We start from the raw sequence: 14,353 nt of genomic DNA, 5'->3' as shown, positions 1-14,353 counted from the left end.
ACAGCAAGCTTGAGAGACTTTTGATTTCTCACAAGGAAATACATTAATTTCCACCACAACGAAGACTTCTGGCAATGACAGATGATATGATATACAGATTCTGGTATTTTTGTAGTACTCACATAGTTCCCTGTTTGGAGGGAAAACAAGGCTCTACAGGGCAAACGGGTGGGGTTGTACATCCTCTTGGGAGTGCCCATCCATATACACAGGATGTGGCATTCAGGGCACTTAGATCTGAGGATGACAAGTGAAGTTAAGTCTTTCAAACTTGTGATTAAACCAGCAGTGTCTGCCATCAGAAGAGTCCAACATTGACACTTTGGAGGAGCATAGTGAGTCACATCTTGCTCAAGTCAGCAAACAAGGAGTGTTAGTAACATAGTAAGATAAAGTTGAATAGTTTTGGGTGGATATAGGGAATGTAAAAGCTCAACAGTTAGGTTTAGGTTTAGGTCCGGCTGTTCCAACGTCAGTCAAACTACCTTGGAAATTCATCACACCAATAACACATCGAAGCTTATTGGAGAAAATAAAGGAGAAACCCAAAATGGTACCAGCCTGGACAGTAGTACAAAACTATATTTATATCTTCTGACATTATTACAGATGGTTCCGAAGACCCTGAAACTGGACGCAAAGGGTGATGCAGCTATTCATATATTATCTATCTGTATATTCAGTAGAAAGTTTAAGAATACTTTGCAATGGTTGGGAAATAACAACCGAAACAGCACTCACAAGCAATTAATCTGGAAATTCATGCAGACAGGAGACCCTGCGACACAAAAACAAGTTGGGAAGAGTGAAATGTGGGTCAGATACTCAGAACTCAACACACTGGACTCAACCAGATGCTGCAAAGAACAGGTAAACATCCAACAGGACAATGTACACGCCACAAACCAACCGTAAACAATTCAACATGTATTTCTGGACTGCAATAGTTACAAGGAAGAGCGACAGGAGCTGGTTAAACAACGGAAAAACTGAAGGAAGAAAAAGTGGACGTGATATGAGGGAGTTTGTTACACCAAAAAAGGCTGAATGGTTTCCTGAAATATTTAAAGGAGATGGAGATATGTGATAAGATCGAGTTTTTTCATGTTTATCTACTGACCCACACTCCAGTCCATTAGGTGGCGGTAATGCACCCAAAAACTGTTTGCCAAAAAATTGCCCAAAAAAAAAAAAATCGAAATATCAGGCTATCAGGATGCTGAACTCTCTCCCCTCTCTCCCCCTTGACCAATAAAGTCTGAACTTTTGCGCTATGAACCCGTATTTGCCCTACGTTGTACTTATATATACTGCAGTTAAGCGTCACTGTGGTTGTTGTCTGCTTTATTGCTTTTTATTGTTACATATTTATACTTTTCTTGTTTTATCTTTTGTTTTGCACACTGTGGGACTGTGAGAAACAATATTTCGATCTCTCTGTATGTCTTGTACGTATGGTGGATTGACATTAAAGTTGAAGTTGAAGAACAAGAAGTTATTTTTTGGACGCTGTGGAGCTAGTTAAATCCTGAAATCTGAAGTTCAGGCTATACAAACAAAATTTCTCCAATTTCCAATCCCTCCTAAATTTAAAGACTTCAAAACTTTAAATGAAATTCATTACAAGAAGATTTAAATATGAGGTAGAGAACTGCCATTTATGCAGCATGAATATAGAAACAACTGAACACCTCTTTTACACTTGTAAACCAAAGATAATGGAGATCCTGCATGATTGGTTCAAATCCAAATCCTTAAATAGACAATTCTTCTCCTTTGAATGTTTACGACGAGGATTAATTTTGAAGGACAAACAAATTGAATTTATTGTGAACAACATAATAATCATAACCAAATATTATATACATAAATGTGGATTTGCTGATTTCTCTCCAGTGTGGAATAAACTTAAAAATGAACTCTCACTCAAAAGCAAATGTAGAAGAAAAGTTAAGCAAACCCACAAAGTTAGTTGCACTTTTGTCTGAATATGATTTAATCTAACCTTTTGTTCTACTCCTTAGAGGTTTTATTATTATTTTTTTTTTTAATTTTTTTTTTTACTTTGGTTTGGTATATATTGACATCTATTTATATAGATATATATATCTATATAAAGAAAATATATAAAGAAAAAAAGTTAACTCCTGAAGATGGCAGCGATGCAACACTAAAGGATGCACTCTCCCGTTCAACACAGAAGAAGAGGAAGCGGAAGTTCATATGAGAAACATGGCGGCGCCCTGTGTCTGTACCATTGACAGGGCAAAACAACTATAGTCGGAGGAACTTTCTCAGCGTCAACATCAAACAGCTGGTTTTAGTATGTGGACGTGCCGCAGGGCGGTCGCTGCTTATCTGAAGATCTGTAGCCGCTTCCAGCACCGCTGCACGAGGACGACGTGGAGGAGCGACACCGACCGGAGCCTGCGGCGGCTCGGTTCGACATCCGGACCCCCGTGGAGGCTCCTGTTCTTCGGCACCGATCAGTTTGCTGTCGAGTCTCTGAAACTGCTCACATCCAGCAGGTGCGACTCCCACACAAGACGCCGAGTCACACAGTTTATAAATAATATATATTACATATTCTATTATATTAGCATCACTGAAATGCCAATAAAACACACTCTCTAGTGTAATATTGCGATTATACAACAAGTCACCAACTAAATAAAATATGCAAACAAAATATTTTCATATTGTGGGGCAATTTCCTAAGAGTGTGATCTCACGTTTCCATGGCAACACATGGGTTATGACAGTCGCGTCAGTACTCTTTATTTTTTATTTTATTCTTCGGATTCAACTGGATACCACCAACTTTAAAAAAAAAAAACAACTTTCCTTAAGTAAGTATAAAGTGTTTTTTTTTTATTATTTTTTTTACTTTACTTAGAACATACAAAAAAACAGTACAGAACAAAACGTCAGTAAGACACTTATGTAACGTACGCAATGTTTACTACTCCAGGAAGTAGTCCGAGCCTTAGCAACCACCTAACAACAAAGGATTTTTTTTTGTCTCCAACTGAGTAAATACAGAACATAGAAACACTAAACTGATCAGCGAGCGCAGTCTGGTTGGAACAAAGATATTTGATGAACAAAGATATCTGATGAACAAAGCTATCTGATGAACAAAGATATCCATGTTCTCATGTGTTTTTAACATTTTAGCTCCGTGTCATGTGTTCAAACCAAACCGGTCCAGCTAGCCTCCTCTAGGATTGTAAGTGCGTGACTATCCGTGGTGTTACGGTACGGGTGCTCAGAGCGACCAAAAAGGACCAAAAGAGACCCGATTTCGCCAAATAGGTAATTTAATAGACCTATAACAAGTAGAAACTACATTATATTACATATTATATGAAATTCTAATTATATATTCCCATTGAGAAGGTGGAGTGATATTTCTAGTGTTGAGCAGGGTGTAATGTCATCATGATGATTTGTTCCACGTGTTCAGTTGACCAATCAGATCTCTGGGGGCGGAGCTACTTGTTGTATAATTGAAGCTCATTACATGCAGAGCTGCATCAGATGTTTTTAGGTTTAGGATCATTTCTTGAGAGTGTAAACAAGGTGGCTATGGACAGCAGGGAGGATTGGGGGGTCTCCCAAGGCCAAACACAGACATTATCTCATGTTTTATTTTTTTTAGAAAAGTGCATGTGATGTATTTATCATAAATCATTGTGTAAACTACATCAGATTGGTGTTTTTTTTTTTTATCAATAGATGTGGTTATTAAGTATAATTTACTATATATATGTAAAACTAATAGAAACTAAAGTTTTGTTTGGCCAACCAGCTGTGATTACATGTACTTGTATTCAAAATTACAATCTAACCAGTCAAAATATAAATTTGAGATGGCTGCATTTGACATATGACTAGTAAATGTTACAGTTTAAGAACTCAAATATAAACAAATATATCTTGATTATTTATTTTTTATGTAAAAGCAGCTTCCACAAATACAAACCCGTCTTTCTTGCTGCAGCCTCGTATGTTTCTCTTAGTAGACATTTTTCTGATTATGTCAAAGAGGCTTAAAGTGAATCTTATAATGCATTTCAGAGAAATTAATGATACAATTTATTGGAAAACAGTGACCTCATCTCCAACGTACAGTGCATCCGGAAAGTATTCACAGCACTTCACCTTTTCCACATTTTGTTATATTACAGCCTTATTCCAAAATGGATTAAATTCATTTTTTCCCTCAAAATTCTACACACAATACCCCACAATGACAACGTGAAATACATTTTTTTTTTTTTATTTTTGCAAATCTATTAAAAATCAAAAACAAAACAAAAAAATCACATGTATATAAGTATTCACAGCCTTTGCCATTACACTCAAAATTGAGCTCAGGTGCATCCTGTTTCCACTGATCATCCTTGAGATGTTTCTACAACTTGATTGGAGTCCACCTGTGCTAAATTCAGTTGATTGGACATGATTTGGAAAGACACACATATAAGGTCCCACAGTTGACAGTGCATGTCAGAGCACAAACCAAGCCATGAAGTCCAAAGAATTGTCTGTAGACCTCCGAGACAGGATTGTATCGAGGCACAGATCTGGGGAAGGGTACAGAAACATTTCTGCAGCATTGAAGGTCCCAATGAGCACAGTGGCCTCCATCATCTGTAAATGGAAGAAGTTTGGAACCACCAGGACTCTTCCTAGAGTCGGCCGCCCGGCCAAACTGAGCGATCGGGGGAGAAGGGCCTTAGTCAATAAGGTGACCAAGAACCTGATGGTCACTCTGACAGAGCTCCAACGTTGCTCTGTGAAGAGAGGAGAACCTTCCAGAAGGACAATCATCTCTGAAGCATTCCACCAAGCAGGCCTGTATGGTAGAGTGGCCAGACGGAAGCCACTCCTCAGTAAAAGCCACATGACAGCCCACCTGGAGTTTACCAAAAGGCACCTGAAGGACTTTCAGACCATGAGAAACTAAATTCTCTGGTCTGATGAAACAAAGATTGAACTCTTTGGCCTCAATGCCAAGCGTCATGTTTGGAGGAAACCAGGCTCATCACCTGGCCAATACCATCTCTACGGTGAAGCATGGTGGTGGCAGCATCATGCTGTGGGGATGTTTTTCAGCGGCAGGAACTGGGAGACTAGTCAGGATGAAGGGAAAGATGAATGCAGCAATGTACAGAGACATCCTTGATGAAGACCTTCTCCAGAGCGCTCTGGACCTCAGACTGGGGCGAAGGTTCATCTTCCAACAGGACAACGACCCGAAGCACACAGCCAAGATAACAAAGGAATGGCTTCGGGACAACTCTGTGAGTGTCTTTGAGAGGCCCAGGCAGAGCCCAGACTTGAACCTGATGAAACATCTCTGGAGAGATCTGAAAATGGCTGATCACCGACGCTCCCCATCCAACCTGATGGAGCTTGAGAGGTCCTGCAAAGAAGAATGGGAGAAACTGCCCAAGAATAGGTGCCAAGCTTATAGCATCATACTCAAAAAGACTTGAGGCTGTAATTTCTGCCAAAGGTGCTTTAACAAAGTATTGAGCAAAGGCTGTGAATACTTATGTACGTGTTATATTTTTGTTCTTTATTTTTAATAGATTTGCAAAAATTTTAAACAAACTATTTTCACTTAGTCATTATGGGATATTGCGTGTAGAATTTTGAGGAAAAAAATGAATTTAATCCATTTTGGAATAAGGCTGTAACATAACAAAATGTGTAAAAAGTGAAGCGCTGTGAATACTTTCCGGATGCACTGTATGTACAGCCCAGACTTTGATTGGCCAATCAAACTTGTCTTGTATAAACTTTTACTGACCATGGACCGTTAGGCCAGTGGTTCAAGAAACTTGAAGAAGGACCTGATTAATACAGGAACAAAATTATCTGTACAGATTTAAGGAAGTTCACATAAATAATTAAAATTGACTTCAACACTAGAAATTCTGCTGTACTGGAAGTGATTTCCAGAGATGTCACTTCATTAATCCCATTTCCAACCTCCTTTTTCATTACCTAGTATTTCATAATAATAATATATTTTATTTATGTAGTGCTTTTCAAGATACTCAAAGACACTTTACGGGTTAAAATGATCAATAAAAGTATAAATCACATTAAAATCTGCAGAAAAGCAGAATTTAAAGAGGTGCGTTTCCAGTTGTGATTTGAATGTGGCCAGATCACATAAAACCCTGAATAACGTTGTCCCAGAATAACGAACCTTCATGCTCTGCTGTAGGAGCTCCGGCGACGGGATCGTGGAGACCCTGGAAGTTGTCACGTTGTCCGGCGACGTCCCGGTGAAGAAGTTCGCTCAACGGAACCGGCTTCCTCTCCACAGCTGGCCGCCCGACGACGTGGACGGACGGTTCGATGTCGGGGTGGTCGTGTCCTTCGGCTGTTTGCTCCCCGAGAGACTAATCAACAAGTTCCCTTAGTGAGTATCGGTGATGATAAGTGACTGAATTCATCACCAAAGTAAAGTCAGAGATCTCAAGGATGTGGTCGTGACAGGTCAGGAAGCACCAACAGTTTTCAAGTCAAAGCTTATTTGGAAGAGAAAACAAAGGTGAAACAGTAAAATGTAAAATGCAAATGTTGTAAACATCCATCAATGTTTACAAACCTGCTTTCTGTTTCACCTTTGACCTCCTGTACAAGTTGTTGTGTGTGCAGTTTTTCCAGCTCTGGTCTTTTTGGTAAAGTGTTTACTCCCGTTGCCACAGCAACAGGATGATTGTAGCATGGAATACCCGGCTTCATATATACATATTTATACATACGTGTACATATAAATACATAGATTCACTTTTTGCACACTTTATGGTGTTGTAAAAGTGAAACACTCGAAACTAACCCACACATTCAGTTACCCATAATTACGAAATGAAAACTTTTTTGAATTTTTTGCAAATTTCTAAAACACAAAAACTGAGATCTCTCATTTTTAAAGGACCTTTATGTATTTGGCTTCAAATCGGACCAGTTTCATTAAGAAGCTCCCCAGCGAGACGCTGCGTCTCACTGCAAGGACGGCGTTCGCCACATAAAGAGCTGTACCTTCAGATCAATGAATCTTTTGCCTCCTTTCTGAGTCTCTTAAAAGCCGTTTGACAAAAGTCCCAGAAGGCCGTCACACGAGGTGCTCGACTGTGAAGGCCGGGTTAGTGGAGTGCTGCCAGGATGCTAGTTCTTTTGACCCATTCCTCGATCTCTGTAGACGACCTCTGAAACACTCTTCTGGTCCCTCGTCATCTCCCTGACCAAGAAACATATTTGTTCAGCTTGTCTGGCTTTGAAAACACAGAAAAGGTTCTACGAAAAGTCCTGGTGTAGACATTTCTTCCATTTCACAAGTGTTAAGGCCGCTGTTCATCCAGAACCGCTGGAAGCATTAGAAATGGTTCCATATCCTCGTCTTACCACAGTTCCTTGGGCTTCATGGCTTTGTTTGTTTTTGTTCTGAAGCCTTTTTAAACCGCATTTAATATTAATTTAATTATTAATATTAATAAACCTTAATTAAAAAAAAGGCGACCGACTTTCTGTGCAGCGTCGAAGCGGACGTCATTGAGCGCATCTTCACCTTCGTCCGCAGCGAGCTGCTCTCTGGAAAGTTTACAAAGCAACACCACAAGCCAGACAATCATAATGCTGAACGGGCGTTCCAACAGTTTTGAGAAATAAAAAAATAAAAATCTTTGACTTCTATAAAGTCAATCCACTATATGACATACAGATGGATCGAAAAACCGTTTTTCACAGTCACAAGAAGAAAAGCATAAATACGCCACAACAACAATAAAACAGACAACGCGGTGCAAATTCTAAACATTTCTCACTTTGTGGTTCGATTGATCACAAAAAAATGACAATTTTATTCATTTACAATTAAATCCACAAAGCAATAAAGTGGGTAAAAAAAAAATGCTGGGGTCTGAATACTTTGTGAATAAATACACATGTACTGTATACATACACATACCAAGACATACAATCCAACCTACAATTAAAGCATTAAATCAGAAATGGTAATAAAACGTGTTTCTGTGCTGTGTTTCGGTTGCAGTGGGGTTTTGAACGTTCACCCCAGCCTGCTGCCGCGGTGGAGAGGTCCGGCACCCGTCTTCCACACTGTCATGCACGGCGACGCCGTGACGGGAGTCACCATCATCCAGATCCGCCCTCACAGGCAAGCGGAGGACAAACCTACTCTTCTCGTCTCTGTTCCTGACTACATATTTAAATTAAAAAAACACGTATTCTCCTGTCAGGTTTGACGTGGGCCCCGTTCTGAACCAGGAGCTCCATCGGGTCCCCGAGAACGGCACCGCCGACGAGCTTGGAGGCGTCCTTGCCGCCAGTGGAGCACATCTGGTGAGCTGTCGGCCCGTTCACGCTAGAAGATGGTTCCTTTATACCGTTACCAACAGGATGGTTTACAGACTCGCTGTGTTTGTGTTCTTGCCTGCAGCTGATGGACACGTTGATGACGCTGCCCGAGAGAATCGCAAATCAGAGGGAGCAAAGACAGACAAGCGCAACATTCGGTATGTAGGTCTGAACTACTACGGAGAGACAGTCTCTCTAAACGTGAAATAAAGAGGAAGTCGTCCAACTTACACTTTCTCATTTTTACCAACAGCCCCAAAAATCAATACGTCCATGAGTTGGGTGGTGTGGGAGGAGCAGACCTGTGACCAGATCGATCGCCTGTATCGTGCCATTGGATCGCATGTACGTCGGTTCAGTTTCAATCATGCAAAATGTTGAATATCACCATCGTGATCGTTTCCTCTCGTCATCAGATACCTCTAAGGACCACGTGGATGGGCAGGACAATAAAACTTCTGGTTTTTGTTGGAAAATGTCACATCTCAATATCAGGTTTGTTTCCCCAAATTTGGAATTATTTCAATTTATTTTTTATTTTATTTTTCGGGTTCAACTGGAAGCCACCAACTTTAAAAAAAAAAAAATTGTTTCGCTATGTAAGTATAAAGTGTATCTTTTTTTAAAAAATTTTTTTTTTACTTTATTTAGAACATACAAAAAAACAGTACAGAACAAAACGTCAGTAGACTCTTATGTAACATACGCAATGTTTACTACTCCAGGAAGTAGTCCGACCCTTAGCAACCACCTAGCAACAGAGAGGATTTCTAGTCTCCAACTGAATAAATACAGAACATAGAAACACTAAACTGCTCAGCTAGCTCAGTCTGGTTGGAACAAAGATATCTGATGAACAAATATATCTGATGAACAAAGATATCTGATAAACAAAGATATCCATGGACTCGTGTGTTTTTAACATTTTACCACCGTGTCATGTGTTCAAACCAAACCGGTCCAGCTAGCCGCCGCTAGGATTGTAAGTGCGTGACTGTCCGTGGTGTTACGGTACGGGTGCTCAGAGCGACCACAAAGGACCAAAAGAGACCCGACTTCACCAAATGGGTCATTTAATAGAACTATAACAAATAGAAACTACATTATATTACAGAATATATGAGATTCAATTCTAATTCTATTTTCCCATTGACGAGGTGGAGTGATATTTCAGCAGGGTGTGATGATGTCATGATGATTTGTTCCAAATGTTCAGTTGACCAATTAGATCTCTGGGGGCGGAGTGTTATATAATTATATTATAATAATTATGTACACTATACAGGAAAATGAATCACCTGTTTACCCTTTGATCCTTGTGAACATATCTCAAATGTCATTAACATCAGGATGAGACTTATTGAGCTCGTCAGGAGGAGAGTCTCACAGATCTGGAGATTTGGTTCCATTTGGATCATCAATCTGAGGTCAAACATTCCTGCCACAACAAACCAGACGGGATCATTCAATTCTTCTTAAAGACTTCTATGTAGCTGTTGAAGAATATTGAGTTCTTCGTAAACAGTAAACATTTGAATGGGAATATTTTTATAGCCAAAGGACTTTTAAAAGTGTGAGCCGTACGGTACTTATATTTGACACGCATGTTCTTTTTCAGATCCAAGGAGGACGCCCGTCCCCGGCTCAGTCAACTATCTGAAGGAGTCCAACACTCTGGCTGTCTGCTGTAAGGTTTGTTGTTTTTGTTTATTACGTCACCGAGACCGTATCCTTCTATACCCCAGCATTAAAACTATGAATGTAAAAAAGAGCTGTGTAGAATTATATTCGTTCATTAATTTTGTATCTGTAGGTGATGTATAAAAGTCTTGAATGACAGATTTTGAGATTTTTTAATGGGAACACTCTAATAATGTGACGGTGAAGAGTTTTTTTTACATGACCAAACATGCCTTTGCATCATATTATAGCAAGAAAAAAAAACTACTTCTTGGCAGCATTTTTCTTTGATTGATCTCTCCGTATATTTTTAGTATATAGTAAATTATACAGTGGGTACGGAAAGCATTCAGACCCCTTTACATTTTTCACTCTTTGTTTCATTGCAGCCATTTGCTAAAATCAAAAAAGTTCATTTTATTTCTCATTAATGTACACTCAGCACCCCATGTTGACAGAAAAAAACAGAAATGTAGAAATTTGTGCAAATTTATTAAAAAAGAAAAACTGAAATATCACATGGTCATAAGTATTTAGACCCTTTGCTGTGACACTCATATTTAACTCACATGCTGTCCATTTCTTCTGATCCTCCTTGAGATGGTTTTACTCCTTCATTGGAGTCCAGCTGTGTTGAATTAAACTGATTGGACTTGATTAGGAAAGGCACACACCTGTCTATATAAGACCTTACAGCTCACAGTGCATGTCAGAGCAAATGAGAATCATGAGGTCGAAGGAACTGTCCAAGGAGCTCAGAGACAGAATTGTGGCAAGGCACAGATCTGGCCAAGGTTACAAAATAATTTCTGCAGCACTCAAGGTTCCTAAGAGCACAGTGGCCTCCATAATCCTTAAATGGAAGAAGTTTGGGACGACCAGAACTCTTTCTAGACCTGGCCGTCCAGCCAAACTGAGCAATCGTGGGAGAAGAGCCTTGGTGAGAGAGGTAAAGAAGAACCCAAAGATTACTGTGGCTGAGCTCCAGAGATGCAGTAGGGAGATGGGAGAAAGTTCCACAAAGTCAACTATCACTGCAGCCCTCCACCAGTCGGGGCTTTATGGCAGAGTGGCCCGACGGAAGCCTCTCCTCAGTGCAAGACATATGAAAGCCCGCATAGAGTTAGCCAAAAAACACATGAAGGACTCCCAGACTATGAGAAATAAGATTCTCTGGTCTGATGAGACCAAGATTGAACTTTTTGGCGTTAATTCTAAGCGATATGTGTGGAGAAAACCAGGCACTGCTCATCACCTGCCCAATACAATCCCAACAGTGAAACATGGTGGTGACAGCATCATGCTATGGGGGTGTTTTTCAGCTGCAGGGACAGGACGACTGGTTGCAATTGAAGGAAAGATGAATGCGGCCAAGTACAGAGATATCCTGGAAGAAAACCTCTTCCAGAGTGCTCTGGACCTCAGACTGGGCCGAAGGTTCACCTTCCAACAAGACAATGACCCTAAGCACACAGCTAAAATAACAAAGGAGTGGCTTCGGAACAACTCTGTGACCATTCTTGACTGGCCCAGCCAGAGCCCTGACCTAAACCCAATTGAGCATCTCTGGAGAGACCTGAAAATGGCTGTCCACCAACGTTCACCATCCAACCTGACGGAACTGGAGAGGATCTGCAAGGAAGAATGGCAGAGGATCCCCAAATCCAGGTGTGAAAAGCTTGTTGCATCATTCCCAAGAAGACTCATGGCTGTACGAGCTCAAAAGGGTGCTTCTACTCAATACTGAGCAAAGGGTCTGAATACTTATGACCATGTGATATTTCAGTTTTTCTTTTTTTAAAAATTTGCACAAATTTCTACATTTCTGTTTTTTTTCTGTCAAGATGGGGTGCTGAGTGTACATTAATGAGAAATAAAATGAACTTTTTTGATTTTAGCAAATGGCTGCAATGAAACAAAGAGTGAAAAATTTAAAGGGGTCTGAATACTTTCCGTACCCACTGTACATAGTGATTATTACTGTATTCTGTTGTCTCTTTATATTCTTATCTCTGAATAACTCTCTTTTGCCATTTTCATTGACCTCTTATTTAAGTCCTATTTATCGCATCTTATGCATGTAAATTCCTTCTTTTGCTTTTTATCGACGTGAAGCGCGCTGAATTTTGCCGCCCAAGTAGCTTCAATATGTTTTAGTCTCTTAACTCTCGGTGTGTGTTTCCCGTTGCAGGACGGCTGGGTGGGATTCAGAGCAGTGCTCCTGAATAAAAGGCTGACAGCAGCAGATTTCTATAACGGCTACCTGCATCGGACCCTGCGGAGAATAACGCCCGGGCAGATGGCTGAAGGCCAGTTTCTCAGCAGGAAAAGAGGAACGGATGCACGTCACATGAGAAAGAACTCAACGTTGTGTTGAAACAATAATATTCTTCATGATGTGAAATGTTGAAATGTCTGTTTTAAGACATCTAAATATACAACACATTTATTGTATTGCTGTATTTTATTTATTGATTTTGTGCGACGGTACCAGTCATAATTTTAGTCACACCATCCGACTCCTCCCCTTCAAGGCTTTTAAAAAAAAAAATACTTTAAATATTTTCCACAATGCAGAAACACCCTTCCATAATAATGCAGAAACACCCTTCCATAATTTTGCTATTCCTGCATTTTTTTTTATTGTGGGAATTTGCAAAAACTGCAAGTCGAAGAAAAAAATAATGATTTTTTTTTTTTTTAAACCACTATTAAAGAAGAAAGATCATATGTAATCACTTCCTTTGATAATAAGAATACTTCGAATGGAAACATTGGAAATATTACAGCGCTCAGCTTTTTTTTTCAGAAAAATAAAAGTTACATAAAAGTGACCTGACTTTACAGACGGTGTGACTATTATGGAATAGAGTTGACGGTATCGTTCAAAAATATTTGATACTGGTACCGATTCCTTGACCTCAATCCCAGTTTAAAAAAAAAAAAAAAAAAAAAAAAAATCAATTTTAAGAATAAGAAAATGTTTATTTTTATGGTAAAAATCATTAAATTTCTGGTAGGATAAATGATACAAAAATTGATCACCGTTCTCTAAATGTCTCATATGCATGGCGTCACTGGACATTACAGTGTATCATGGAGATACGAGTGAGCGAGCTGCACGCACACATTCAGTCCCCCAGTTACTGCTGGGTGCACAACTCCGGCAGCTACATGGCCAAAAATATGTAAAAGACGTTGTAAAGTCAGTATTTATTCAAGCTGAAACCAGGAGAGTTCATCTACCAGGGTGTCTGGATGGTAAATGTATGTGAACCTCCAGCATTGGCAGTAAATTTGAAGTTCAAATTAGAGTTAAGTGTTTTCAGTCAATGGGACTGATTGTCAGGTGTGAGTGGGTGCCCTGTTTTTTTGTTTGTTTGTTTGTTTGTTTTTTAAAACCACAGTGTTACCCTCCCCACGAGTGGTCCACCTCAAAGATCACTCCAAGAGCAAGGCAAGCTTATTTGTATAGCACATTTCAACAACAAGGTAATTCAAAGTGCTTCACTTAAAACCATTAAAAGCATCAAAACATCAGGCAAAAGAAAAAGACATTTAAAAACAGTTAAGAACATTGATTAAAACATTAAAAACAGTCATTAAAACATTAAGTAAGCTAAAAAATAGGACAAAAGTTACAGTGCAGTTTAAGACATCCTCAGATCTGGTTCAGTGAAAGGCAACAAACAGAAAAGTCTTGATTTAAAGGAGCTGAGGGGTGCACCAGACCTGCAGCTTTCTGGGAGTTTGTTCCAGATATGCGGAGCGTAGAAACTGAACACTGCATCTCCATGTTTAGTTCTGACTCTGGGAGCAGAAAGGAAACTCGTCCCAGACGACCTGAGGGGTCGGGATGGTTCATAAGGTAGCAGCAGATCACAAATGCATTTTGTGCTTTATAAACCAACAGCAGGATTTAAAAGTGGATTCTTTGTTGGACAGGAAGCCGGTGTAAAGACCTCAGAACTGGAATGATGTGATCCAGTTTGCTGCAGCTGTCTGACTGACTTTTTACAGAGACCCTTAAAAAAACCCATTGCCAATTAAATCATTTGAATTAAAAAAAAATGTTTTTGTGCCAAATCCCAGCAGAAGTAATCTCAGGCTGCTGAAGATAGTGAAGTCACACAGAACCTCAGAACTGTACAACAGAGGAACCCACAAATCAAGATCAAGTTGGCTAAAGATGATGTGAATTAAACAAAAGGAAATTGTTAGAAATTTGTTTTGTATGTGGCTGAGACCAAAATAGATCAAATGTTCTGTTTGGAGA

At 39.7% G+C, this 14,353-nt stretch overlaps 1 protein-coding gene across 2 annotated transcripts; it reads left to right on the top strand.

The window, feature by feature from the left end:
* The first annotated feature begins 2,216 nt into the window (after nucleotides 1-2,216).
* mtfmt (mitochondrial methionyl-tRNA formyltransferase) lies at nucleotides 2,217-12,911 on the top strand. Of its 2 annotated transcripts, none has more exons than XM_069172931.1 (9): nucleotides 2,217-2,528; nucleotides 6,245-6,442; nucleotides 8,075-8,197; nucleotides 8,280-8,382; nucleotides 8,480-8,555; nucleotides 8,651-8,742; nucleotides 8,814-8,892; nucleotides 10,016-10,089; nucleotides 12,269-12,911. In XM_069172931.1, exons 1-9 carry the CDS (start codon nucleotides 2,326-2,328, stop codon nucleotides 12,452-12,454), a joined length of 1,134 nt encoding a protein of 377 aa, XP_069029032.1. In that variant the 5' UTR covers nucleotides 2,217-2,325; the 3' UTR covers nucleotides 12,455-12,911. The 2 variants fall into 2 exon arrangements, with proteins under 2 accessions (XP_069029032.1, XP_069029033.1); XM_069172932.1 differs by having other exon boundaries at nucleotides 10,016-10,084; nucleotides 12,269-12,358.
* Nucleotides 12,912-14,353: the final 1,442 nt, after the last annotated feature.

The sequence above is a fragment of the Embiotoca jacksoni genome, unplaced genomic scaffold (assembly GCF_022577435.1).
Source record: "Embiotoca jacksoni isolate LCO1_2020_lvr unplaced genomic scaffold, fEmbJac1.0.p SCAF_56, whole genome shotgun sequence".
Taxonomy (NCBI): domain Eukaryota; kingdom Metazoa; phylum Chordata; class Actinopteri; family Embiotocidae; genus Embiotoca; species Embiotoca jacksoni.
This window is presented reverse-complemented; position numbering and strand designations above follow the sequence as displayed.